The sequence below is a fragment of the Coptis chinensis genome, chromosome 2 (genome assembly GCF_015680905.1).
Source record: "Coptis chinensis isolate HL-2020 chromosome 2, ASM1568090v1, whole genome shotgun sequence".
NCBI lineage: Eukaryota > Viridiplantae > Streptophyta > Magnoliopsida > Ranunculales > Ranunculaceae > Coptis > Coptis chinensis.
Genome location: NC_141457.1, coordinates 106867745 through 106895728, shown reverse-complemented (window position 1 = coordinate 106895728; position 27984 = coordinate 106867745). Strand labels below are relative to the sequence as shown.

Here is a 27984-nt window from a genome sequence, read left to right as displayed (position 1 = left end):
TTTTGTTTTGCTCTTATCATTGTTTCAAAAGATGATTAAAAGGTTATTTAGCTTTTGGGCCAATTTTTAATTGAATAATTTACAGTTGGTCACCAATTGAATATTTATTTGCGTTTGGGCTAAAATTGACGGTTGACTGTGTTGACTTTGAGTTAACCATCTTGTTCCATCTATAATTTCCTAGAAATGGCTAAAATGCCCCCTGCACATGCCATACACGTAATTTGCTTGTAGACCAAACACAAATATTAATATTAGCAATATGACAAAATACTAAAAATTCAAAATAATAGTCAAGCACTTTACAAGATCTAAGATTTGATTCAATGGCCATATAAGAATCTTTTTGCGACCATAATTTAACCAACTTACATCCTGCACCTAAGCCAAGTTAATTAATATACACACGCAAATACGACCCAAAAGTGATAGGCAGAAACAAAACAAAATGCATAATATTAATTTTTACATAATTGTACGAATTAAATTGTCTCGATCATTACACATATTTTTTTTGTGGTAGGAGGAAAACGAAACTGCACGAATATTATTATGAACACGTTTGGAGTTGTGATAATTCAATTGTTATACTTAGAGGTTAGAAGGTGTTTGTTTTTCATTAGCTTTTATACTAAAATACTTGTGAGATATTGTTTAAATTGGACTATCTCAAGTCTAAATTTGATCTTGATTCTTACATCTATATAAAGATGACAGGTTGCAGAACACCTCGTACGATTTATTACCAATGTTAGTTATGGGGTTGAACAATCTATTGTTGATTCAATCGCTATTATTAGGTATAAACTAGAATATAATAAAGGTTAGTAAAAAAAAATGAATATTTTAAGTGACCAGTTTATCCAATTATATTGGAGAGTTTTAATTTTCTAAAAGGTGGTTGTAAGCTTATGCTAATAGGAGAGGTGGAAGAATAGAGTGGTATAATAGATAATATAATTTTTTAAGAGTGAGCTTATAGACGTAACAAGGGGAGAATATTAGCACTCTAAAATTATTGTTTAATGGTGCCAAAAATATACAATTATACACCCCAATTAGCAGCAAATTTGATGTTAATTTATATCAGTTGGTCATTGTATTTAGGGTCAATTACCAATTACATGAAAGATGCGTCATAATTAGAGCATACAATTGCAATTATAACAAATTTAGACATTTTATTAAATGCTCAAGTCTTATATCAAAATTAGAGTTTGGCCCCCAAACTTTAACTGTAAATTAGAGTTTGGTCCTAAGAGTAAATGTGTCAATATACAAAATATGGATGGGCAACCGTCAATTTTGGCCCAAATACAAATAAACGATCAATTGGTTACCAACTACAAATTATCCAATTAAAAAGTGGCCCAAAAACTAAATAACCTGTGATTAAATTATATAATTTATCAAAATTTGGAAGAACCCAACACAAAAACAAATGAATCGCGTATTAAGTTATGAATTAAAGAAAAAAAAATATTTTCTCCACTTTATCAATGTTGACTTCAAAGCAAAACATTTTGATAAAATTTATCAAGCATTTGAAGATACTCATTTATTCAATTTTATGGAAGATGGTTAAAAACTTAAAATTATCAATTTATCAATGTTTGAAAAGGCTCATATATTCAATTCAACTTAACATAATCAAAACCTATCAAAATTAAACAATTTCTTTTATGTAAAGTTATAAATCTTAAGTGGTGCCTTTTTGGAATTTAGGATTTGTTTGGTTTAGGGTTTAGAGTGTGGGCAGCCCTTTATAAAATAGGTGGTGCCTTTATATTTAAAGGGTTGTTTATTCAAAAATCTCTATCTCCACTTTGTTAGGCTGAGTCCATGGTCCAAACTTTGTATATGCAAAACTGGAAAAAAAACGTTGTTTTAACTTTTAAATATAAGGAGTACGAAATTGGATCCAATGGTTTGGAACAGACACTTTACACACTTAGACCAAGTCAAACACTTTAAAGTTTAAACAATTTGGTTTTGTTCATTCAGCCCCAATTCAACTCGCACAGAACACATTTTCTTCATTCAGAACAGACACTTTACACACTTAGACCAAGTCAAACACTTTAAAGTTTAAACAATTTGGTTTTGTTCATTCAGCCCCAATTCAACTCGCACAGAACACATTTTCTTCATTCAGCGCCAATTCAACTCGCGCAGAACGCACTCTCTTCATTCAGTGCCAATTTAACTCGCACAGAACACACTCTCTATTCCTCAATATTAATCTCTATACATAGAGAGTAAAATTGAGATAGGGAGTCAAATCCGCCTGCTTGGACTCTACTTTTGTAAGAATGGAGAGCTATTGGACTCAGCCTTAGAGCTGATAATTGGGCATTTAAAAACTACATTCGTTTCTTCTTTCATTATCTTTTTCTTTTTTTAATTCAAATTGACAAGTTTCTTTTCGCTTTTGGAATAAATTCTAAGCTGTACACCAATTAGCCTCATGAGTCATGACCTTCCTGGCTTCCTATTCTTGTTCAAAAAACCAACAATCCAATATTCAAACAACGCGCTCCTTAACAAGAGTCGTATTCTACCTGTCTAGTCTTCGAGAACGGTGGGCTGTAATGTGTTAGAAATTCTAACTTAGAATTAACCCAAACCCAATTGAATCATTGTTAGACTAAAAGGGAGACAAATATAATGGGCCAAATGAAATAAAGGGTAGAATATGGCTTTTCTGAAGAGAATAAAGGGTGAGAGATGAGACTACATTATTTGCCTTGTCCACAAGCAGTACTCGAAGAGCGAATACTTATCTTGAAGACTTCAATAAGAGCACAAAGAAAATAGGTAAACTGAAAAATGGCAAGCTTAGCACATAATATTATCATACATCTAGACCTCGCCATCAAGACCATTGGATTAAATCTGAAGTTTATTTTTCCTAGTTGAATATACTGAAGGGCACTGTTATTGTGGTTTTCAACAGACCGAATCAATATCCATCCAGACTCCAGAGTAGTCCGATCAAGCGAATTTGTACATGCATTTACGTTTTTGTTTGGTAAATAAATTTATGTCCCAAAAAATCCTATTATAATCAAATAGCCTCTCATTGGTTAAAAAGAAACAAAAAAGTTCCAGCGAAGGATATAACTTATAAGTCATATCTATCTAATAAAAAGACTTGGTAAGTGTCTTGACTGTTAATCGTCGGGCTGTAGGAACGGGCAACCCCTAGTAAGTGTATAACAACCCTACTCGACAGCTGCTGTTCCGATGTTATATAGGCCCTACAACGCTAAAATGGCAGTAGTCGTATCAAAATATTCCCACAATAAAGACACTGAAAAAGAGATTCAGGACCTCTGACATCTTCCGTGTGTACTAAATAAACTCTATATTTAATAAAGAGTAAAACTGTAAAACGAAACAATCCCTATTTCCTGGAACCCGTGTTATTAACGAGCCCTTCCTTTTAGACTTCTCAAAGTATTGGATTTGCATTCTGAGACCTACCCCAGTGCAAACCTTTGTGCTGATTCTCCAAGATCGCAAAAAGGTAATTCAATTATAGACCTCTTTTTATCCTTTTTCCACCAAATGGTGGTGAAGGCGACCCCTTAGCGTTTTCTATAAATACTCGTTGAGGTAAGGAAAATAACTTCCAAAATCCAAAGCTTACCTGGGGCTATCCACCTTTCTTCATCCCTCTTTTTTAGGTATTCTTTACCTGGTCCTATACTCTTATCTAGTTTTGAGCTATGGGTTCAGGTACCACAAGCCTCCAGACGGTCTTGGGTGCGACAGCAGTGAAGGGTAGGAAGGTTACCAACCTATCAAAGGATGGACTGACAGATTTTATTCTGTCCAACATCTCCAGCAAGCAAGAGGTGAAAGACCCTTTCTATGTATTGGACTTGGGAATTCTAGTGAGCCTAATGGAGAAATGGACGCGTACCATGCCCATTGTCCGTCCCTTTTATGCTGTCAAATGCAATCCTGAGCCTGCCTTCCTAGGTGCACTTGCGGCTCTAGGAGCGGGCTTTGATTGTGCTAGCCGCGCTGAAATTGAAGCCGTCTTAGCACTTGGAGTTTCACCAGATCGAATTGTTTATGCAAACCCCTGTAAGGCTGAGGCTCATATCAGGTATGCAGCTAGCGTAGGGGTCAACCTCACCACCTTCGACTCACGAGAAGAAGTTGAGAAGATACGAAAGTGGCACCCCAAATGTTCCCTCCTAATTCGACTCAAGGCCCCAGATGATGGTGGTGCAAGATGCCCTCTTGGTCCTAAGTACGGGGCATTGCCTGAAGAGGTTACTCCACTTCTTCAAGCAGCTCATGCCGCACGTCTGGTGGTATCCGGAGTCTCTTTCCATGTGGGCAGTGGAGCCACACACTCACGTGCTTACCGCGGTGCAATAGCTGCTGCCAAGACAGTGTTTGACACAGCGACAAGACTTGGCATGCCTCATATGCACATTCTCAACATTGGTGGTGGTTTCAGTGTTGGCCACCAATATGAGGATGCTGCAGTCACCATTACAGCTGCTCTCCAGGCCTACTTCGCTAACTATCCTGGTTTGACGGTGATCTCTGAACCTGGACGTTTCTTTGCTGAAACATCATTCACATTAGCCACCAACATAATTGGAAAACGTGTGCGAGGAGAGCTAAGGGAGTACTGGATCAACGATGGGATTTACGGGTCAATGAACTGCATATTATACGATCATGCAACTGTGAAGGCTACTCCTTTAGCATGCTCATCTAGTCGTGCTAACCCAACATGTCGAGGACTGAGGACATATGAATCAACAGTTTTTGGACCAACATGTGATGCACTAGACACATTGCTCACTGGATTTCAGCTGCCGGAACTCCAGGTGAACGACTGGTTAGTGTTTCCCAACATGGGAGCCTACACAGCTGCAGCGGGATCCAACTTCAACGGATTCAAAACATCCGCTATCTCCACTTACCTCGCCTTTTCCACTCCAACAAGAAGCTAACATATGAAGCAGTTCAAGTAGGCATAACCATTGTGTCGGGGTGGCCAAAGTAGCTTTCAGTTTCTTTCTGTCTCTTGCAAGGGAGAAACTCCTCTATAGTGGAACTAATATAACGGCATCTATTTTTCTTTAATGAAATCTATTTCTGACTACTTTTCTCATTAACATTTTGACCGTCAAAAAAATTAGTTCAATACTCTTTTTTTTATATAGATATTACTTCAATACTTGAAAGCAACCGGCAGAAGGTAAAATATGCATCATGATATTGGCTTGCAAGTACACAATATTTAGCCCATTTAAGGGGTTCAAGAGATTTAATTTAGTTTTCGTTAAGAAATATGATGTCACCATTTCAGGAGCAAGTGGCCAGATATTTCAAAGAAAATGAAGTTTCCCTGAAAAAGACGCCAGATGAAGTGGAAGAAATTCCACGCGAAGCGGCATACTAAAATTCCATACCTCACCCCTGACTGCTTTTCAACTCCTGAGACGTTTCACCAATCACTCCTGCACATATTCTGTATAAGCCACACAAATGAAATCGAGAAGATAAATAATAAGCATAATATAGTCGAACGAATCTAATACATACACTGATTTTAACAATAACCTACAATTTTGTAGGTTTTGACCGAATTTGAACAGTAGCCGATCTTAAGTTTGCTAGACGTTCAATAATATGCTAGGATGATAAAAACTGCTCAACATTCAGTTTAGCATCAGCCAACTAGTGGACATTGTGGTCAATGATCATGCATATGCTGATATGCATCAAGAATCCCGTAGTTCCAGAAAAAAGCCTAGGGTAATGGCCTCCGCATATTTTCATCTTAAGATTTCATGAATTATCCCAGTCACTAGGAATATTCCGAGCTAGCTTTACCTGGGGGAGATCACAAAATATTCCCGGGTTAGCTTTTCCTTTGTAAAGTCACACATATCAACAGCACAACTTTAAATGCCTGCCTGCCACTAAGTTTAGAGACATAAGGGTTCTTAACAAGTTGTGTTTTGTTTTCACTTCGCATTCGCCAGAAATGGCTTGATCCTTTCTTTAAAAAGTGCTCTACTTAAAAAGCATTAACAGGCCTTTTAAGAAAGTCAATGTGCCAAGTAGCTTTAAACTATCAACTCATCCGCTAAGGGGTTATAACTACTCTTCATGAGAATAATAACATGTCGTCTGGAACTACTTGACACCCACAAACAACTATAAGATGCTAATAATGATGTTTGAGGGCCATCCACACGGTTTCTCAAAAAACTATGAACTTCTGTTGATGCAAGGAAAAGGCAGACAGATTACCTGAAAATCAGACTTGGAAGATGCTTTACTTTTATTAGGAAAGAAAGAGGTATTACTGTAGGAGGAAAAAAAAGACTGAGTCAACATGAGAGTTTTTGATATGTCACCATGAAGATACTAATGATAGAACTCAGCTCCTCTTGACCAGAGAGAATAATACACAATTCTACTCCAGCAAATAGAGAATTTTTTTTTGCTAAAGGGTAATTTTAATTAGAAATGGGAAAATTGCATGGAAGTAAAAACACAAAAAAAGAAGAAAGAAGATACATAAAGCCCAGGTCATTGGAGTGTAACTCCAAGAGCTCAATAAGAAGTAAATTTATAATATGTGGTAGCAGGGTCCTCGAGCCTTGTCAGAACTTCCGGTCTACTGTTCCACCATCGTTTAGTTCCTAAAGCTAGTGCACAACCTTGTCGAGCACATGTGTCTGCGGAGAAGTTTACCTCTCTCCATGATGAGGTGATGTTCAGCCATGAGTGCATATAAGGGGGCTTCGAGCTAAAAGTTCCAGTCAAAATATAAGGTGGCTGCACTAGTGCATATAGTAGTAGAACCATAAATTGTTTGTACGGAGAGACATACGAAGGTTAAACCATCTAAAAAAGTAAGTGAGAAACAAGATATCTACAACAATACATTATACCAAAAAACCAATGTGTCATCGCCTCAGCATTAAGGATCAAGATTACAAGATGGTTTTCAGCATTATACTAAAATTTGAATCCTTTCATTTTGTTCATTCAAGTTCACCAAATTATTTTCATTTGGAACGTCTGGAAAGGTAATCGAGCAAGAATTCAACAAGCCAAAAGGAAAGACTCATCTGCTTAAACATATACAGCTACATTAAGATTAAAAAAAATTATACCAAAAAACCAATGTGTCATCGCCTCAGCATTAAGGATCAAGATTACAAGATGGTTTTCAGCATTATACTAAAATTTGAATCCTTTCATTTTGTTCATTCAAGTTCACCAAATTATTTTCATTTGGAACGTCTGGAAAGGTAATCGAGCAAGAATTCAACAAGCCAAAAGGAAAGACTCATCTGCTTAAACATATACAGCTACATTAAGATTAAAAAAAAGCATTAGCATCGTCACATTTCCAACACTAATCTTTTCTGTCTGTCAGCAAGCCCACTGCCCACACGATATATTGTATCTCTCAAAATATCGGATAGGTATGTTCATATGCCAAGAAAATAATTGGTAAAAGTAAAACCATGTTTGAGGGCTACCCTCATTCTCTCTGATTTTTAGTTTCTTTTTTCCTTTTAAAGCTGGCTAAATCCTCACTCCCATTTACTTGTGTTTTTTAAGTAATAGTCAGATAACTTTTTCTTATTCTCACACTCACTCCATCTAATCTTACAGAATAGATGCAAAAAGGAACCCAACTGCAAAGCTCAATCAGATAGTTCGAACAAATTAATGTTGGAATGAAAGGCTGTGTTCAATTAGTAGAACCCAAGTAAAGGCAGGTGTACCAACTATATAATAGATCATTTCCCGAGGCTTGAGTTCTGGATATATCGAAAGAGAGTGAAACGACCACAACCAAAAGTTATTAATGGCTCCCTGTGCAAGGCCTAAACGGCTAAACCACAAACCAGACTTATCAAGGCCCCTGCAAGATCTCAACCCGATAAAAGGAAGTCATACAGCCAACATCCAGTTACAACCAAAACTACTCAATAGAGTCGGTCATGTAGCATATGAATACCAACATCAGATAGAGACAGACTGCATGTATGGAAACTTATGACTATATGAGAAACGCTGACAATTCTGGTTGTGAATAAAATTTATAGCAACGATGTTCTTAGCCCAATTATACCACTCAGTAGCATTGATTAGACGTCACAAAAACAAAACTACAACTTAAACACAACTCTGGATAAATGCAAGAAGTAAGGCTATTAAAACAACATAGGCAGTATTAGATTTACAGTAACATCTGGTTCTAAAAGCACTCAATCCCATAAAGATAATAGTTTACTACGAGTCCACGCCACTGCAATGATGAACGATTACAATAGGCAAAGAGCCTAGAAAACAAGCGCAACTGGTTTTACTAGCGACGACCATAGCTCCTTACTGGGCTACCACCATAAGGAGAATAAGAACGAGACCTGGAACGCTCTCTCCTTGACCTACCACCATAAGGTGAGCGTCTTGGAGAGTAATCACGGCTTCCTCGAAAGGGTGAACGCCTAGGAGACCTGCGAGAGCCATAGTCATCACGGCCGTATCCCCCACCACGATATCTACCATGATCACCACGATAGCCTGTACCAAACAAAAAACAGAACACAAGATACTATATGATTTAGCTGTTACACATTACTTGCGTACGAAATAACTGACTAGCACATTTAATTTACTGCTAAGAAATATTACAAATTTAGAATTACTAACCAGTGTCTCTGGTACTTTTCAGTCCAAGGTAATGTCCAGGTGTAGGTGTCCTAGGGCGCTTCCTCCTCGACTGAAAGTAAACAGAATTACAATAAACTTCACATGCTTATTCGAATTAAATTCTGAACCTAGCAAATGCAATGTAAGTTGTATGTAGGTAACAGATAATATCTGAGTGCATAATAGCCGGCACACCTCAAGACACCAAAAGTTTATAATTACAATCAGGACAAAAATAGGAGAATGTTAGAGACTACTTATATGAATACTAGTAAGAAGAAATGGAGAAACTAATCGAACAAATAGGCCAATTGTACACCCCCATGCAGAAGGATACTACGAGAAGACATGAAAATGTAACGAGCGTAAAATAATCAAGCAAAACCAGGTACATATGTCTAGCATCATCATCAAGTGAATGCCAGGTGTAAGGTACCATTATTTCTCGATTAGAGAGACTTGTTGATAATGTCCGTTGATTAGTTGAGAGTTGAAGGTGAATGCTGAGGTTGTTTAGTTGGGCATATTTGCTATGTTAAGTTGATCAGATGCATATGACAAAAGCTGTTAATCTGGCCACTGATCAGGCGTGTGTCTAAAGTCGAAATGGATGAACTCATCATCTTTGATTGCTGCCAAAATAGCTGACGCAATGTATTCTGAATATAACCAAAAACCTCCAAGTCAAAACGAAAGAAAAGCCAATCCAGAACCCTTCCCTCAACAACAACAAGTCAAGAATTACCTTCTCCACGGTTATATAACGGCCTTCCAGAACGGACTGATTCAGATATTTAATGCAGCGCTCAGCACCCTCAAATGAGTCCATGGTTACAAATGCAAATCCTCGAGAACTGCGTGTACGAGGCTCCACAACCAGACGGCATGACAGTACCTACCAAAATCATTTGAATCCTTTAGCATAGCAACTACAACTAACAATGTATTATACGCCCAGGAGCTTCTTAACAAACTAACCTTTGCCTCCTTGTTGAAGTGTTCCAGAAGGTCCTCTTCTGTGACCCTAGTAGATAGTCCAGTCACATAGAGCGTGTTTCCTGGATTCACAGCATCTGACCTGCTGCATGAAAGCAAAGCTTGGATAACGTGTTTATCATAACAAAAAAATGCCTCAAAAGTCAAAATGAAACCGAGACAAACCTCCCACGGTCTCTGGACCTGGATCGCTCCCTTGGTCGAGACCTGGGTGGGGATCTAGATCTGGAAATGGGTCTTGATCTGGACCTCGATCTGGAAGGTGCTCTTGGGGAAGGAGATCGCAATGATCTAGGGGAAGGAGATTGGAATGACCTGTTAAAATTACTATAAATTTAAGTGACAAAATGAAAACAGTTAACGAATACAAAATCAGGTATTACGTCTCAAAATATGTTACACTACACGGATATCAGCTATGCCAAGCAAAACAGCCTCAACAAGGTTACATAGGTACAAGGGTGGGTGTTGAGTTCACCCTGTCAATACTATTAAACAGTAACATAAACTCGTGAAATTCAATTATTCTGCTCTCGTTTTTTATTAAACTTTCTTTCCAAACACAGCCAAACCCAACTAATATTACAAGACCAAGCAAGATTTTTGTTTCCATAACACCCAGCATAGCTTGACACCAAATTACTAATCTTCTTTCCCACCAAATGCATTACAGCTCAAATTCCTCCAACTATGTTAAGGAGAATCTGTTTAGACAACTTCCTATCTTCTCATACTGCCAAAAACTGGTATTTTCAACCGTTTAAGACACAAAACCAATCATGTGAACAACGGAAAATTTTAAAACTCATAACCCTGTTAATTGATTACAGAATATAGTTGAGATAAGATGAAAGATCCAAGTGGTTTTAAACTGATAAACTTTAGGGTTTACCTTCCACGAGGTGAATCTTCGTCCTGCAAAATGATCCAAGGTAAAAGAAAATTAAAATTACGGGTAAAGTTACAGTAAATCAATTCATAAAATAAGATGAGAGAGAGAGAGAGATGATTTACCATGTTGAGAGGGGGAGGAAGGAATGAAACCCTAGAAAACAAATATCACGAGATTTTGGAATGTTTTCGACTTTGGACGACGTATATATATATATAATAAAAATACTTTGACTTCTGTCTAAAGCGAAGCTGACCTGTTTGTTAGATTTGAGGAAGGTTAACATGTGCCCACTGCCCAGTTCCCACTTCGTAGTTCATACCATTTTGTTATTATTATTTTTTATTTTTAATATATATATATATATATATATATATATATATATATATATATTGAATATTATTTTTTAATTTGTTCAAATATTTATATAGATAGATCATATAAAAAAGATACTAGTCACTTGAACTCGGTAAATTGAACCCGAATCGGAGCTCCCGTGTTGGTTTATTGATGTTGAATTGAATAGAGAGCTGTTTTTTTTCACTGATTTTAACTAATCTGATTCAATGTAGAACTTGGTGGTTCAAACGTAACTTTGATTAAAAATCGATAAATTTAAGTGATTTTTACACAACCAAGTTGAATTGACTTGGCTCAATTATTAGAGCATTCCCAATGCAAGTCACTTTTTTCACCTCCACTTAGTATTTTCCCTTTTTGCTATTTTTGTGGTGAAAAACAATAAAATGTTGTCCAATGCAGTTGTAACTTTAAATCTCGCCCTGTAAAATCAAAAAAAATGGCCCATTTTGTTTGAAAATTAATAAAAAATCAAAAAAAAAAATCAAAAACAACCTAAGTCCCATTTCGTCCAAAAAAAACCCTAAAAAATAAAACACGATATGGAATAAAATATTCCGTCCGAAGCTCACAACTCAATGACAATCTCGGTAGCAACTGCTATCCTCGTTGTGACTTAGTTACAAATCTCCATCATTGTCACCCTTGCATTGGGCAAGTATTTTCTAGTCCACAAAAGTGAAAACTCTTAATTTCCCCTCATAGTGACTTGCATTGGAAATGCTATTAGACAGTCTTTTTATTGACATTAGATTTAGATGTAATGCAATTATAACATTTTTCTATTCAGTTGTTTTTATTGTCACAATGATAGAGAGGGATCAATATATGATGGTTTATATTATATCCTACAATTTCACCTACAAGACGAACTATAACCTAGTTATATGTGGATATATCTAACAAACCATGAATATCACATCTACAAAATTTCAGCTCATTTGATGTTGTTTAACAGTGCTATGAGTTTATTGCAAAATCGAATATATAATTTGAGCCATTAAAAAAAATTAAAAGTTGTCAATTTTTTTAAAGTAGGTTAGAGATTTATAAATTAACTTAATTTTTGTAAAGTAGTTTTTCATGGTTGGTATATCACATCCACAAAATATTAGCTCTTAACTCATCTTGTAAATACGTGTGGTATAGTGACTAATCAAACCGAAAATATACATGTGTGCAACAAATAACCAAACGTGTTGCATGTGCTAACTAGTAAAGTTGGTAAAAGCGTTAAGGGATGATACCAAAGGTTTGGAGCTCGAACCTTCGCTAGCATCAAAAAATTATTGATCTAAAAAAAACAATAATGGAGCAAGTTTTACATGAACCAGTGATTTGAACTGGAATTTATTTATTTATTTATTCTAGAGTATGCCCCAACACCCAAAATAGGACTCTTAAAAAACGAGTAGTACACTAGTACTACACGGACCTACTTTTTAGACCTACTATTGCGACTTACTATTTGGATAATATTGGTTTGCATTGCAATATACGCAGACACGTATCTTTATGTAAATCAATAGTTAGGCCTTTTGACACATCAATATGTTCAAATAGTAGGTCAAATAAGTGGGTTGGTGTAGAACTACTGTTAAAAAAAGATACTCGGCACTTTTCATTTTGTGTTGGACAGACCCAAAAAAAAAAATTATTACAAGTTTGTCATTGACTTAAAAAACATGTTTTGTGTTGGGCACCTCCCAACTACATCAAAATAACCTATTGCAATTTTTTATTGCCCTTCACCCTAAAAAACTCCACTTCTTTGCATTCCCTCCCTTCTTCCATTTTCAAAACTCTCAAGTCTATTTTCTCCTACACAAATCATATTGCTTCTCTACATCATATTGATTCTTTGCAATGTCATCAAGACGCTTAAACTCCCGAATAATCTTTATATCACTATGCTTCAAACAATGTCCGATTTTATTTCAAGTTGGGTGGAGGATAAGAAGGAAACTTGTGGATAGTGGCCGGAGGAGAAGAAAGAAACTAGTTCTAAATTTGCCGATTTTATTTCAAGGTGGGGTTTTTTGGTGGGGGGTGTATGGGACAGTGTGTAGCCCCACACAATTGTAGACAGTAGACCCCAAATTGGGTCGGACTTATTTGGGGTATGCCCAACACAATTTTGGGGGTGTCAATAATAGGACTCTAAAAAACCCCAATACTAGAAAATAGGCAGGTTCCAAACTGGCATAGCCAATTATATTTCTTATTAATTAGGTGAACCCAATCCTTTAAAACGGTTCTTAAAGGTGATTTAATTGGGCACTCATCTAATTGGATTGGGCAACCCCAAAAAAAATTACAAGTTTGCCATTAAAGCCCAAGCCCAACAACCAATTCAACCGGTCTCGCTATAACGAACCCCCCGGGTTGTTTGAATGTACACTCAAACGGTCTCGCCATGTCGTTTGAGTGTACACTTAAACGGTCTGCGCGTGTCGTTTGAGATAAATCTCTCGAGTTTTTAGCTAGACGATATGGCTAGGTTGTTTGGACAGTCTCCAGGATGACATGGTATGGTCGTTTGGGGACTATCTTGGGTGACATAGCTGGGTCGTTTATTTTGACTAAAAACAAAACAATCAATTTCAAACACAATCTCAAACATGTTAGTGGGTGAAGTTTATTAGAAGCGAAAGGTCAATCAATTGAATTTTATTCAAAGTTTATTTTAAAAAACACAATCTCATACAAGTCAATTAGTAGTGAAAGTCGAATTTATTCGAAATTTATTTTAAAAAACACAACTCGAATTGGGTGAAATCGCCAACTTCAATTCCCATTATTGATTCACAACTCAACACTCAAAATATGAACACAACATAATTTGTTTTTTTTGGGTTTAGTCTTGCGAGAGAGATGATACCGGCTAAAATGGTTTGAAAAAATGGTAACCTGCGTTGAGACTTGAGATGAAGGGGGGCATTGCTGTTGGGCTTGGGCTGGAGACTGCACGATCGAATTGTAGTGGTGCCCAATACAGGACCCATCACCCTTCTTAAACCCTTGGTACTAGAAGACCTGCAGTCTCTAAATTGGGCGGAGCAAATCCAATCCTTCAATACGGCCTTTTTACAATGATTCCATCCGAGCGGCTAAACCAAGGACAATATTATTATTATTATTTTTAGTTCCACCTCTAGCCTCGGTTATTACAAATGCAAACGCACAACAAAACAAAATATAGCCATCGACGCGTAAACCATTCGTGAACCAAACAATTTTCAGAAACACCTTGAAAACCAGACCATGGAAACTCTAATAACAAGCACGACCGTTTCATCGTCATCACCTCTCTCTGTCTTCTCTCCAAAACGCAATCCCACCTCAAAACCTCTTCGTTTCTCCATCCCTTGCAAAAGTATAATTTTCTTTTTAACTTTTTAATATCTTATTTTTTTATTTTAATATTCTTTAATTTATTATTAACTTTATATAGTATGACTTGATCAGATAATGAGAACGAGCCCGATCTCCGGCCCGACATCGTTCCATTTCTTACAAATTCTCCCAAGTTTGCCCCTCTATCTAAGGTAATAAATTTCGATAATTTCTTGAAATATTTGAAACTTAGGATTACGTATGAATATTGTAGGATACGGCCATAGGATTGGTTTTAAGTGCAGCAGCTGGAAAAGGGTGGACGACTGGGTCTGGAATGGAAGGACCATCTGCTCCTGCTCATACTGGCACTGAAAACATTTCAACATTTCCCTGGTCTCTTTTTACTAAATCGCCTCGCCGGAGAATGCTTGTCGCGTTTACTTGTAAAATTTGCGGGCAGCGGACTACTCGTGCTATTAATCCACATGCTTACAATGATGGTACTGTTTTTGTTCAGGTAAAAACACAAGTTATTCTAGTATTCGTTTTGAGAATTGTGCAATGAAGAGAGAATACAAAAATGGCTAGGATAAAATCTACAAGGAGTAAAACATCTAAAACCAGATAACACTGATTTGTCATATATCTAGAGACGGTACCGCTAGGCTAGGGTAGGGAGACATTACCAAATGGAAAAAACAGAGACGATCCAGTTAAGGAAATGAGAAGCACCATACCTGCTTTTATGCGGGTTACTTGGCATCTGTTGAAGGTCATTTCCTTCTAGAGATATAATCATGATCAATCAGGCCCAAAGGAGATGTGCTGAGACCATGAGGTAGGCTCCATTATCTATAAGAAGAGTTTGATGTTTGGAAGGATTATAATTTTTCAACACAATCTTGGAAGAAAATGGAACCCTTCCTCAAATGATTGAAGAGACCCTTCAATCAAATGAGAATTTTAATATTCTACTATGAATTGAATTTATTATTCACTCTATCTTATTCTCAAATTCTTCTGCACTCTACCTTTTCGAATTGAATTTCCTGTATAGAGAGCTTGGTGTTATGGTCTTGGTCAAAAGGTGCTGAATGCCATACTCATCAGTAGATATATTGAGTTGATGAATTGTGAACAGATATTTCACCTCGGGACAAGGCTAATTTCTCAATCATTAATGCTTTGCTTTTCATAGATTGTAACATAGATAGACAAAAGTAAAAGAAGGTAGAGCTGTGAATGGTCTTTCTTTTGAGCATATAAATTTTCGATTGGAACTCTGTTGTTACTTGTGTTTCAGTTATGTTCTTCTTTAGAGGTGGACTACTGGTATTGAGTTTTTTTGCCTTCTTTCCCGTCATTTCATGGGGACATGGAACTATGCTTGTGTATTTTTGTGTAAATATGTTGAATTACATTCCTTTTATGCACAATTTGTCCTTTTAATATCTTCTCATAACTTCATGGCTGTCAAGATTCTTATTTTGTCTTCATTGTACTTGATGTAGTGTTGTGGATGCAATGTGTTCCATAAGCTGGTAGATCATCTGAACTTGTTTGAAGAGATGAAGTGCTATGTTCTCCCTACTTTCAACTATAGCGATCCTAATGGAGATGTCAGCTTCAAGTATCTAGACATGGACAATGATGACGATGTTTTCCCAATGCTGTAGGACTGATGTGGCTGAATCCTACGGTGTGTACATTCATGGCCTTGTGTTAATCCCGAGACTGTATATATAGCTTCAATAATATTGATCATGAGACTGTATGTATAGCTTCAATAATGTTCTGTTGATCCTTGTAGTTAATACAAAAGTATTTGACATTTGGACATTTTGAACGTGTTCATCAATTTGAATGTTCTTTCTATCTGGCAATCTTTCTCAATTTCTTATTATTAAGATATGTATAGCACTATAGCATGTACAATCGTGGTAAAATAATTTTTTATGGGGACAAATGAACCATTTATTTGGTTTACTGACATTTGGGCTTCATGTTGTCAAACTGCTTGTTTGGGGTTCTCAACATTCTCATATTCATATTTTTCTTATATCAATTTTACTGGTTAAGAAAAGAAAATTGTGTTTCTTCTCTTGAAAATGCCTGCTTGGCAAACTGTATATTGTTAGTTTTTCCTTTTATTTATGTGAATGCTCGACGCCCTTCTTGATAAATTACAACTTATGAATGTTAAAGAATTGGATAAAGGTGTTGGATAACAATAGTTTTTTGTTGTTTTTGTTTGTTTTTTCTATCCCCATTTTGTATTAGTGAGTTTAATATATTTGTAAACACTTAAATGAAATGAATGCATAAGCGTGTTTAGCTTGTCACTAAACTTTAGTCCCTTTGAGTTACATAAGCGTGTTTCTTTATAACGTACCTTACGCTAATGATACTTTTATTAGCATGTGGTTTGAATGTTGTAGCCATAATCTCAGAAGTTTGGGAAAAAATAAAGAAGATATCCGGTCCTCTCAGTGGAGGTTTTAGTTTATTTTGGAATTCTGTTCGCAAGAGCTGTTTTGTCAGGGAGGTGGTTAAGTGAGGACAAATTCACTATGTTAGTGGTAGTATACTAGTATTGGACTCCAAAACTCCAATACATTGAAAGCTTTTGCTAATATATGAGGATTAGTTGGGTGAATTTGGCTCGTGCCTAACTGGACGTAAATTATAACAGTGTATTCGTATGTATACCTTTAAACTATTCATTTTTCATTTTGGGTTAGATTGCAAAACCATTTTTTTTTACCTTATGTAGTTATGTATAAGATTAAGTTCTATTTTGGTAATCATGGATACTTTTCATCAATACGTCATTAGATGTTCAAGTACCAAACTGCACTGTAATGCAATGTCAATTACAGAGAACTGCACCACAAGAAATATTTCATGAACGTATGGTTTTTCGACTAAAATGAAGAGAAAAAATAAACAAGATTCTAGTGAAAACTCTTCCACACGTTTAGTCGTTTAAGATTATCTCAAAAACTATCATCGGGTCATCCATGCCAAGTCAGTGGATAGCATGAGAACCCACCAATGGGAGAGAAGTTGATGAGATAACCCATCCCCTCAATCTCCCATCCATCCGTTATCCAATCTATATTCCACAGAACATACACCACACAACAAGCACACACACGTACTCACATCAGTTTATTAAAGCCCCTTCCTTCTCTTCATCTTTTGTTTTTCTATTGCACACTAAGCTTTGAAATAACATATATCCATTATGGCCACCGTTACCTCTGCCTCTGTTGCCATTCCCTCGTTCACAGGCCTGAAGGCTGGTGCAACCACCAGAACTGTTAGCTCTGCAAAGGTGTCAGTATCTTCTACCCCCATGGTTGGTGTTAAGGCATCACTAAAAGAGTTGGGAGTTGCAGTTGCCGCAACTGCTGCAAGTGTGATGCTTGCTAGCAATGCTATGGCTGTTGAAGTCTTGCTTGGAGGTGATGATGGTTCATTGGCATTTGTTCCCAGTGCAATCTCTGTGGCCCCAGGAGAGAAAATTACCTTCAAGAACAATGCCGGCTTTCCCCACAATGTCGTGTTTGTTGAGGATGAGGTTCCAGAAGGAGTTGATGTTTCAAAGATCTCCATGCCTGAGGAGGACTTACTTAATGCACCCGGTGAGACATATACCGTGAGCTTGGATGCAAAGGGAACTTACAGTTTCTATTGCTCACCTCACCAGGGAGCTGGTATGGTTGGCAAAGTGACTGTTAATTAAGTTATGAAGACCTTGTAAGAGATGTCATATTTTTTTACTACTCGATCTATATAAGTTGTAGGTCTCATTGTTTGGAGTAGTAGAGTCAGGCATATTGAGGGCTGAGGGAATGGATGGAGATGCGTTCAAATACTTGTAATTGCAGTTACTTCATCTGAAATTGTAGATTTCGTTGTGCATTTGATAAGCTAAGCCTTCATATATATCTTAAATTTTCTTGTTGTTCTTATATTATGAAAGTATTTACTTACTTGCAAGATGTAGTGTGTTATAGTCTTCTAGCTGGTTTCCAAGAAGAATGTACATTTCATATATCTTTCGACGGGTGAATAATAGATCCATATATTTTCCCATGTACACATTAATTATCATCAACATTACTTTGACATATATCTGGAATAAGAAATATATTAATTAATATGTTGCTGTAAATATTGTGTCCCTGGGAGAGTGGGAGAGTGGGAGAGTTCTTCTCAACCAGAGCATGGGGAATCCAAGCTCCATACTACGGATTGAATTGCTGAATACTAACATAGTTTAGAACAATCCCCCTCTTCCGTCCTTTTCTCCTTAACGGAAACTGGAAAATAAAAAGAGAGATGGAATTTGTGTAAAATCTTATTAGTAATAAGTCTAACTAGCTTTCGAACCCGTCCTACGAATGGGTGTCGTTATATTAAATTATTCTAAAAAATATTAGCAACTATTCATAGGTATGAGATATGAAAATTATATTAATCACTTGTTTAAATTTCTTGCATAACTCTCTATCAAAAGAAAGCACCAAATCTTGGTAAAACCCATCGATTTATTTTTGTTGTTATATTTAATAATAAAATTTGATTGAAATTTTGTGAGAATCTTTCAATGTGGCAAGATGATATTGAAAGTTTACTTAAATAAAGAGACATTCCTAATCATAATAAAATAATTATAATAAACACTACTTAAAATGCAAAACTATACTTGTCGAGATATTATATTCTCCCTATATATAATACAACTATGTTTCAAGTTTAGTTTAATGCATTTGCATCAAGTTTCCAATTTTACATTAATTGAGGCTAGTTCAATGTATGTAGTTGGATCTAGTTTATGATTTCCAATTAATTATTCTTTTAGGTTAATTCAATATAGTTGTATCAAGTTTTTGATTTTTCGTTAATTATTATTTGAGGTTAGTTCAGTGCAGTTGCACCAAATTTACGATTTCCCGTTAGTTATTCATTAAAGTTAATTCAGTGCAGTTCTATTTAGTTTTCAATGTTTTGTTAATTACTCTTTGAGATTATTTAATTGCATTTGCATCAAGGTTCAAATTTTCCATTAATTACTCTTTGAGGTTAGTTTAATACATCTACATCCAGTTTCTGATTTCCCGTTAATTATTTTTCGAAGTTAGTTCGCATCTTTGAGGGTAGTTCCAATCAATTTCCGGTTATTTATACTTTGAGGGTAGTTCAATGTAGTTACATCCGGTTTCATATTTCTAGTTAACTATTATTTAAGGTTATTTAAATACATTTGCATCAAGTTTCTGATTTTTCATTAAATATTCATCGAGGATATTGCATCCAATTTCGATTTCCTACCTTTAGTTAATATATGATTTTAGTTTAATGCGATTACATCCAGGTTTTCGATTTTCCGTTAATTATTATTTGAGGCTAGTTCAATGCAATTCGATCCAATTCGATTTCCATTAATTGTTTTTTTAAAGGTTAGTTTAATGCATTTTGTGAAGAAGTTTTTGATTTCCCATTAATTATTTTTTTGAGGTTTTGTTCAATGCAGTTCACCAAATTTATGATTTCAGAATTAATTATTCATTAAGGTTAGTTAATTGCATTTGCATCTATTTTTTGATGTTTCTATATTTGTTAATTAGTCTTTAGATTAGTTCATTATATTTGCATATAGTTTTCGATTTTTCATTAATAACTCTTTGAGGTTAGTTCAATATATCTGCATCTAGTTTATGATTTATGATTATTTATGCTTTGAGGTTTTAATTAGTTTGATGCAATTTCATCCGATTTCTGATTTTCCGTTAACTATTCTTTGAGGTTATTTTAATGCATTTGCATGTAGTTTCGATTTCCCACAATTATTCTATGAGGTTAGTTCAATGCAGTTGCATTTGGTTTTTGATTTCCTGTTAATTATATTTTGAAGTTAGTTCAATGCATTTGCATCTAGTTTTTGATTCATCGTTAATTATTATTTGAGGTTTGTTTGATGCATTTTTGCATACCGTTTTTGATTTACCGTTAAATATTTTTCAAGGATTTGCATCCAATTTCTAATTTCCCATTAGTTATTCTCTGACGTTAGTTTAATACATTTGCATCCAGTTTTCGATTTATAGTTAATTACTTTTTGAGTTTAGTTTATTGCATTTGTAGAAAGTTTCCGATTTCCTGTTAATTACTCTTTGAGCTCAGTTCAATGTATTTGAATCCAGTTTTTTATTTCTTTTTAATTATCCAATGTGGTGTGTAATACCAATTTTCTACTTATCCATCTGTACTATCCTTGCAAGCATGACATAAAAATAAATTATGCTTGATTTACTATATTGGATCATCAAAGATTATCCAGGTTCGATTTCCGTTAATTATTAACTTTAAATTATATATATACCGACTCACTTTATGTGGGATCTTCAAAGATTATCTACGAACGGGTCCTGTCATATTAATTATTCTGAAAAATATATGCAACTATATATGCATAACTATTATATACATATATTATATTGCTCACTCATCCAAATTTCTTATAACATGAAAACCTCACGCACTCTCTATTAAAAAAAATAACTCACCATTGATAAAACCTTTTAACTTCATTTGTTGTTTAATAATAGAAGTTTGATTGGAGTTTTGTGAAATTGATGAAGTTCATATTGAAGCTACTTGAATAGCAAGGTGTTCCCAATTATACGAAAAAAGATAAGATAAACACCGTTTTAAATGCAAAACTATACTTATCGAGACATTCCCACAATATATAACACAACTATATTTTGAGGTTAGTTCAATGCATTTGCATCCAGTTTCTGATTTTCTGTTATTTATATTTTGAGGTTAGTTCAATATATTTGCATCCAGTTTCAAATTTCTTGTTAATTATTCTTTGTTGTAGTTTAATGCATTTGCATCCAATTTCCAATTTTCTGCTAATTATTCTTCGAGCTCAGTTCAATGCATTTGCATTCAGTTTCCGATTTCCCATTAATCATTTTTTGAGATTAGTTTAATACATTTGCATCCGGCCAGTTTCCAATTTCTCGTTTATTATTCAATAAGGTTGTATTTGCATCTAGTTTATGATTTCACGTTAATTATTGTTTGAGGTTAGTTCAATAAATTTGCATCCAATTTATGATTTTCCATTAATTATTTCTTGAGATTAGTTCAATGCATTTGCATTAAATTTATTTTTTGAAATTAGTTTAGTGTAGTTGCATCCGGTTTCCGATTTCTCGTTAATTATTTGTAAAGATTAGTTTCATGCATTTGCATCATGTTTTCAATTTATAGTTATTTTTTTTAGGTTAGTTCAATACAGTTACATCCAGTTTCTGATTTTCTAATAATTTAATCTCTGAGGGTTAGTTCAATGCATTTGCATCCAGTTTCTGATTTCCCGACAATTATTTGTTGGTGTTAGCTTGATATATTTGCATTCAAGTTTTGATTTCTCATTAATTATTCTTTGAGGTTAGTTTAATGCAGTTGTATCAATATTCTGATTATCCATTAATTAATTTTTAAGATTAGTTTAATGTTTGCATGTGCATCCAACTTCCGATTTCCCGTTAAATATTATTTGAGGTTAGTTCGATGCATTTGCATATAGTTTTCTGTTTCTCGTTAATTGTTCTTTAATGTTAGTTTCATGCAGTATTATATATATTTGAAAATATTTGTTATTATTTGGGGGTTGAGATTCCAGTTGGTATTATATATTTTGTGATGTTAGTTTTTGTATAATTTAATTTTCCATATGTAATTTGTTTTGTTTGGTTTGGTATATAGTTTATTTAATCCCAACGTCTACTTTAACTAAATCAATAGTTATATAATTTATTTAAACCAACGTCCGTTTTAACTAAATCTCGTTATTCCGTTAAAATTGAAAATTATAAAATTCATAAATTTAATTAGAATATGTCGTAATTATTGTGGCCTGTGGTTTTTGAAATCTTTAACTATGACTAAATTTTACACCTCAAATTGATTCAACTTTATTTGTTAGGCCCATATATATAGTGCATATAATACAATTTTATTTGTTTTTGGTGTACACTATTACTTATTTTATGATTAATTTACTTTTTTTTTTTTTTTCCCAGTCACATGTGTGGTTAACAAATGCATAAAGTAAATGTTCAAGCAACTCAATTCATTTTTTCCTTTGTTCTTTCATAGTTTTATTATCATTTTCTAGAAAGAAACTTTGTTATGTTAAACTTGATCTGAGATTAGTGTGGAAACTATTCTTTGTGGCGTAAGGGTTTTAGGAAAATTGTTTTTGGTTGAAAATATTGTTTTTTGCAATTTAATTATTATTTTTAGGTTAGTTCAATACAGTTGCATCCAGTTTCCGATTTTCCGGTAATTTAATCTCTGAGGGTTAGTTTAATGCATTTGCATCCAGTTTCCGACTTCTCGACAATTATTTGTTGGTGTTAGTTTGATGTATTTGCATCCAAGTTTTGATTTCCCGTTAATTATTCTTTGAGGTTAGTTTAATGTAGTTGTATCAATATTCTGATTGTCCATTAATTAATTTTTAAGATTAGTTTATTAGTTTAATGCTTGCATGTGCATCCAATTTCCGATTTCCTGTTAAATATTATTTGAGCTTAGTTTGATGCATTTGCATCTAGTTTTCTGTTTCTCGTTAATTGTTCTTTGATGTTAGTTTCATGCAGTATTATATATATTTGAAAATATTTGTTATTATTAGTTTTTTTTTTCCAATTGCTATTATATATTTTGTGAGGTTATTTTTTGTATAATTTAATTTTTCACATGTAATTTGTTTTGGTTTGATTTGGTATATAATTTATTTAAGCCCAACGTCTATTTTAACTAAATCAATAGTTATATAATTTATTTAAATAACGTCCGTTTTTAAATTCCACTAAAATTGGAAATTATAAAATTCATAAATTTAATTAGAATATGTCGTAATTAATTATTATGGCATGTGGTTTTTGAAATCCTTAACTATGACTAAATTTTACACTTCAAATTGATTCAACTTTATTTGTTATGCCCATATATATAGTGCATACAATACAATTTTATTTATTTATGGCGTACATTATTACTTATTTTATGATTAGTTTATTTTTTTCCCCTTTTTCCCAGTCAAATGTGTGGTTAACAAATGCATAAAGTAAATGTTCAAGCAATTCAATTCATTTTTTAATTTGTTCTTTTATAGTTTCATTATCATTTTCTAGAAAGAAACTTTGTTATGTTAAACTTCGCTTGAGATTAGTGTGGAAACTATTCTTTGTGGCGTAAGGGTTTTAGGAAAATCGTTTTTAGTTGAAAATATTGTTTTTTGCAATTTAGTTTTTTTTTTCCCGTAATTAGCTATATTGTTTAGGAAAAGTTAGACACTCTGTGAAACTCTAGATAAAATTGTTTATTTATTTATATCATATTTTTTTCATAATTAGTAATAGAGTTTAGAAAAAACTGGAGTCTCTAGAGTGCTTCAAAAAATAGATTAGTGAGGGTATAACTATAATATATATCTAAGTATTTGGATTTTTTTTTTTTTTTCGTAATTAGTATTAGAGTTTAGAAAAAGTTGGAGACTCTGTGAAGCCTTGAAAAATAGAGCCAAGAGAGTATAGCTATAATTTACTATCTATATACTAAAGCAGAGACCTCTAATGGAGGATTTTCTCTCTCCTATGTGGCACTCTAATATGAGAGTTAATTTTTTGTTCTCTCCTATGTGGCACTATAATATGAAAGATAATCTTTTCTAATAGTGTACAATCCCACATACATAGAACTTCTTTGGAGTTTGGAGAGTTTGAGTATATTTCTAATTCTTATATTTGGAGAGTTTGAGTGTATTTCTAATTTTTATATAATTGATAAAATAAAAAAAATTGCTAAAAAATAGGTGATTTGTAAAAGATAATTTCCTATTATGAATCAAATACTTTTAGTGCTCCAATTCTTATATATTTAATCAAATAAAAAATATGTGATTTGTAGAAACTAATTCCCTATTACAAATCATACAATTTTAGTGTCTATGATAAAACAACGACTTATTTCGAATATATCCTTAACACAGTCTCAAAACATAGTTAAAAACAATTATACAAAAAATAACATCACAAAATATATAATAGAAAATGAAAAAAAAAAAAAAAAAAAAAAAAAAAAAAAATAATGACAAATATTTTTAAAAATATATAATACTGAATGAAACTTACGTCAAAAAATAATTAATGGGGAACCAAAAACTAGATGTAAATGCATCAAACTAACCTCAAATAATATTTAACGGGAAATTAGAAATTGGATGCAAATGCAAGTATTAAACTAATCTTAAAAAGTAATTAATAGAAAATTGGAATATGGATACAACTGCATTAAACTAACCTCAAATAATAATTAAAGGAAAATCAAAACTTGGATGCAAATATATCAAACTAACATAAAAAAAATTGTCGAAAAATCGGAAACTGGATGCAAATACATTGAGCTAACCCTCAAAGATTAAATTAACGGAAAAATCAGAAACTGGATGCAACTGCATTGAACTAACATCAAAGAAAAATTAATTATAAATTAGAAACATGATACAAATGCGTGGAACTAATGTTAAAATATAATTAATGGGAAATCGGAAACCGGATGCAACTGCACTGAACTAATCTCAAAAAATAAACTGGATGCAAATGCATTGAACTAACCTCAAAACATAGTTGGGTTATATGTTGTGGGAATGTTTCAATAAATATAGTTTTGCATTTAAAATGGTGTTTATCTTATCTCTTTCCGTATGATTGAGAACTCCTTGCTATTCAAGTAGCTTCAATATATATGAATTTCACTTTATTATGCAATCTCACAAAACTTCAATCAAACTTATTTTATTAATTATAAACAACAAAATGAAGTTGAAAGGTTTATCAAAAGTGTGTTCTTTTTTTTTAATGGAGAGTGAGATTTTCACGTTATAAGAAATTTGGTTGAGTGATCAATATAATATTAATATATAATAGTTATGCATATTTGCAAATATTTTTTCAGAATAATTAATATAACAACACCCGTTCGTAGATAATCTTTGAAGATTCCACATAGTGAGTCATGCATAATTTAAAGAATAATTAATGGAAAATCGGGAACTGGATAATCTTCGATGATCTCACATAGTAAATCAAGTATAATTTACTTTTTATGTCATGTTTGTAAGGACACTACAGATAGATCAGTAGAAGTTGGTATTACACACCACATTGGATAATTAAAAGGAAATCAGAATCTAGATTCAAATACATAACTGAGCTCAAAGAGTAATTAACGGAAAATCGGAAACTTTATGCAAATGCAATAAACTAAACTCAAAAAGTAATTAACTAAAAATCGGAAACTAGATGCAATTGTATTAAACTAACGTCAGATAACTAACGGGAAATCGAAAACGGTATGCAAATACATCAAACAAACCTCAGATAATAATTAATGGGAAATCGGAAACTGGATGCAAATGCATTGAACTAAACTCAAAAAATAATTAACATAAAATAAAAAACCGAATGCAATTGCATTGAACTAACTTCATAGAATAATTGGTGGAAAATCGGAAACTAAATGCAATTGTATTGAAATAATCTCAAAGAATAATTAGCGGGAAATCAGAAACCAAATATAATTGCATCAAACTAACCTTAAAGCATAAATAATCAGAAACTAGATCACGGATGTATTAAACTAACCTTAAAGAGTTATTAATGGGAAATCGAAAATGGACCCAAATGCAATGAACTAATTAATCTCAAAGACTAATTAACGAAACATTGAAAAATGGATGAAACTGCATTAAACTAACCTAAATGAATAATTAACGGGAAATTATAAATTTGATGTAACTGCATTGAACTAACCTCAAAAAATAATTAATGGGAAATCAAAAAATTAATGCAAATGCATTGAACTAACCTCAAAGAACAATTAACATAAAATCGGAAATTGGATGAAATTGCATTGAACTAACCTCAAAAATAATTAACGGAAAACCAAAAAAAGCGTGTTGCAATCTGCATTAAACTAAAATCAAAGATTAACTAATGGAAAATCAGAAATTGGATGCAAATGCATTGAAATAACCTCAAAAAAATAGTTAACGGAAATCGAAGTCGGATGTAACTGCATCGCTTTTTAAATCTGAGTAATTAGAAACCCAAAATGAAAGTGAGTTTATAAAAACAGGACTCTTACATGTATGCAAACTGTATAGAAATTGTAAACTATCGAACTAACCTAGAAAAACAATTGACGGGAAATCAGAAACTGGATGCAGATGTATTGAACTAACCTTAAAAAGTAATTAACGGGAGATTGGAACCTGGATGCAAATGCAATGAACTAATTTCAAATACTAATTAACGAAACATTGAAAATTGGATGCAACTGTACTGAATTAACTTTAATAAATAACTAACGAAAAATCATAAAGTGGATGCAATTGCACTGAACTAACCTCAAATAATAATTAACGGGAAATCGGAAACTTGATGCAACTGCATTGAATTAACCTCAAAGAATAATTAATGAGAAATTGAAAAACTAGAGGCAACGTATTACATTAAACTAACCTCAAAGAATAATTAATGGAAAATAAAAAACTTGATGCAAATGCATTGAACTAATAACCCTAAAACATATTTATATTATATGTAGGAGAAATAAATGTCTCGACAAATATAGTTTTGCATTTTAAGTAGTGTTTATCTTAATTCTTTTATTGTGATTGGGAATGTCTTGCTATTCAAGTAGCTTCAATATTATCTTCACCACAATGGATATTCTCACAAAACTTCAATCAAACTTCTATTGTTAAACCTAACAATAAAAAGAAGTCGATGAATTTTATTAAGGTTTGATGCTTCATTTTTATAGAAAGTGGTGCAAGAAATTTAAATGAGTAATTAATATAATTTTCATATCTCATAGCTATGCATAGTTGCTAATATTTTTTAGAATAATTTAATATAACGACACCCGTTCGTAGGACACGTTCATGTGATGATTTTTTTCAAGTGGGAGTAGTGTATTCTTTGAGGATATGGAAACAATCAATCTGTTTTAGAGATTTATACATATTAGTACGTAAGCCGAGCGGTGATGATTTACCGCTAAATCACCATAAATCTAATAAAACTATTATACAAGCTAGATCAAGTTTAAGATAATTCCATATGAAAATTACGGATTAATATCCTAAACCACAAAGTGAAGAGGCTATCTCAATTTGATCCCTTAGTTTCCAAGTACTTATACACCATAATCGCTACTCATTTACGTATTTCGGCTTATTTTCAATAAAAATATATCCTGATTCGAAAATTTGCCGCTAACTCACCATAAATCCAAGAAAACTATTATACAAGTTAGATCGAGTTTAAGATAATTCTATTTGAAAATTACGGATTAATATCCTAAACCACAAAGTGAAGAGGCTATCTCAATTCAATCCCTTAGTTTCCAAGTACTTATACACCATAATCGCTGCTCATTAACGTATTTCGTTTTATTTTTTAATAAAAATCTATTCTGATTCGAAAATTTGCCACTAAATTACCATAAATCTAAGAAAACTATTATACAAGCTAGATCAAGTTTGAGATAATTATATTTGAAAATTATGGATTAATATCCTA

At 33.5% G+C, this 27984-nt stretch overlaps 4 protein-coding genes and 1 long non-coding RNA gene across 6 annotated transcripts; 3 read left to right on the top strand and 2 right to left on the bottom strand.

Annotated features, from left to right (window-relative positions):
* The first annotated feature begins 2389 nt into the window (after positions 1-2389).
* On the top strand, positions 2390-5134 carry LOC147520188 (ornithine decarboxylase-like). Its single transcript, XM_086591696.1, has 2 exons — positions 2390-3187; positions 3281-5134. The coding sequence occupies exon 2, from the start codon at positions 3732-3734 to the stop codon at positions 4980-4982; it is 1251 nt and encodes a 416-aa protein (XP_086447822.1). The 5' UTR covers positions 2390-3187; positions 3281-3731; the 3' UTR covers positions 4983-5134.
* Positions 5135-5226: 92 nt separating this feature from the next.
* Positions 5227-6891, bottom strand: LOC147520187 (uncharacterized). The gene is made up of 3 exons (XR_015212520.1): positions 6739-6891; positions 6292-6346; positions 5227-5503 (listed from the first exon to the last, which is right to left on the bottom strand). It is a non-coding gene; the product is annotated as an uncharacterized LOC147520187 (long non-coding RNA).
* A 1192-nt stretch (positions 6892-8083) lies between these two features.
* On the bottom strand, positions 8084-10862 carry LOC147520186 (RNA-binding (RRM/RBD/RNP motifs) family protein). Of its 2 annotated transcripts, none has more exons than XM_086591697.1 (7): positions 10726-10862; positions 10604-10626; positions 9877-10026; positions 9694-9796; positions 9461-9610; positions 8716-8785; positions 8084-8586 (listed from the first exon to the last, which is right to left on the bottom strand). In XM_086591697.1, exons 1-7 carry the CDS (start codon positions 10726-10728, stop codon positions 8372-8374), a joined length of 714 nt encoding a protein of 237 aa, XP_086447823.1. In that variant the 5' UTR covers positions 10729-10862; the 3' UTR covers positions 8084-8371. The 2 variants fall into 2 exon arrangements, with proteins under 2 accessions (XP_086447823.1, XP_086447824.1); XM_086591698.1 differs by having other exon boundaries at positions 9694-9793.
* Positions 10863-14069: 3207 nt separating this feature from the next.
* On the top strand, positions 14070-16179 carry LOC147520185 (Zim17-type zinc finger protein). The gene is made up of 4 exons (XM_086591694.1): positions 14070-14339; positions 14432-14511; positions 14574-14819; positions 15814-16179. Exons 1-4 carry the CDS (start codon positions 14228-14230, stop codon positions 15976-15978), a joined length of 603 nt encoding a protein of 200 aa, XP_086447820.1. The 5' UTR covers positions 14070-14227; the 3' UTR covers positions 15979-16179.
* Positions 16180-17263: 1084 nt separating this feature from the next.
* Positions 17264-18279, top strand: DRT112 (Cupredoxin superfamily protein). Its single transcript, XM_086591695.1, has one exon. The coding sequence runs from the start codon at positions 17550-17552 to the stop codon at positions 18048-18050; it is 501 nt and encodes a 166-aa protein (XP_086447821.1). The 5' UTR covers positions 17264-17549; the 3' UTR covers positions 18051-18279.
* The last annotated feature ends 9705 nt before the right edge of the window (positions 18280-27984 follow it).

Excerpts from the sequence above, each read along its gene's own strand:
- DRT112 (XM_086591695.1), top strand. The coding sequence starts at position 17,550 with ATGGCCACCGTTACCTCTGCCTCTGTTGCCATTCCCTCGTTCACAGGC.
- LOC147520188 (XM_086591696.1), top strand. The coding sequence starts at position 3,732 with ATGGGTTCAGGTACCACAAGCCTCCAGACGGTCTTGGGTGCGACAGCA.
- LOC147520186 (XM_086591697.1), bottom strand. Across the intron at positions 9,797-9,876 it reads AGGTCCAGAGACCGTGGGAG|CAGGTCAGATGCTGTGAATC; the intron begins GTTTGTCTCGGT and ends GCTTTCATGCAG. Across the intron at positions 8,786-9,460 it reads GTTATATAACCGTGGAGAAG|TCGAGGAGGAAGCGCCCTAG; the intron begins GTAATTCTTGAC and ends GTTTACTTTCAG.
- LOC147520185 (XM_086591694.1), top strand. The coding sequence starts at position 14,228 with ATGGAAACTCTAATAACAAGCACGACCGTTTCATCGTCATCACCTCTC. Across the intron at positions 14,340-14,431 it reads TTTCTCCATCCCTTGCAAAA|ATAATGAGAACGAGCCCGAT; the intron begins GTATAATTTTCT and ends TGACTTGATCAG. Across the intron at positions 14,512-14,573 it reads AGTTTGCCCCTCTATCTAAG|GATACGGCCATAGGATTGGT; the intron begins GTAATAAATTTC and ends TGAATATTGTAG.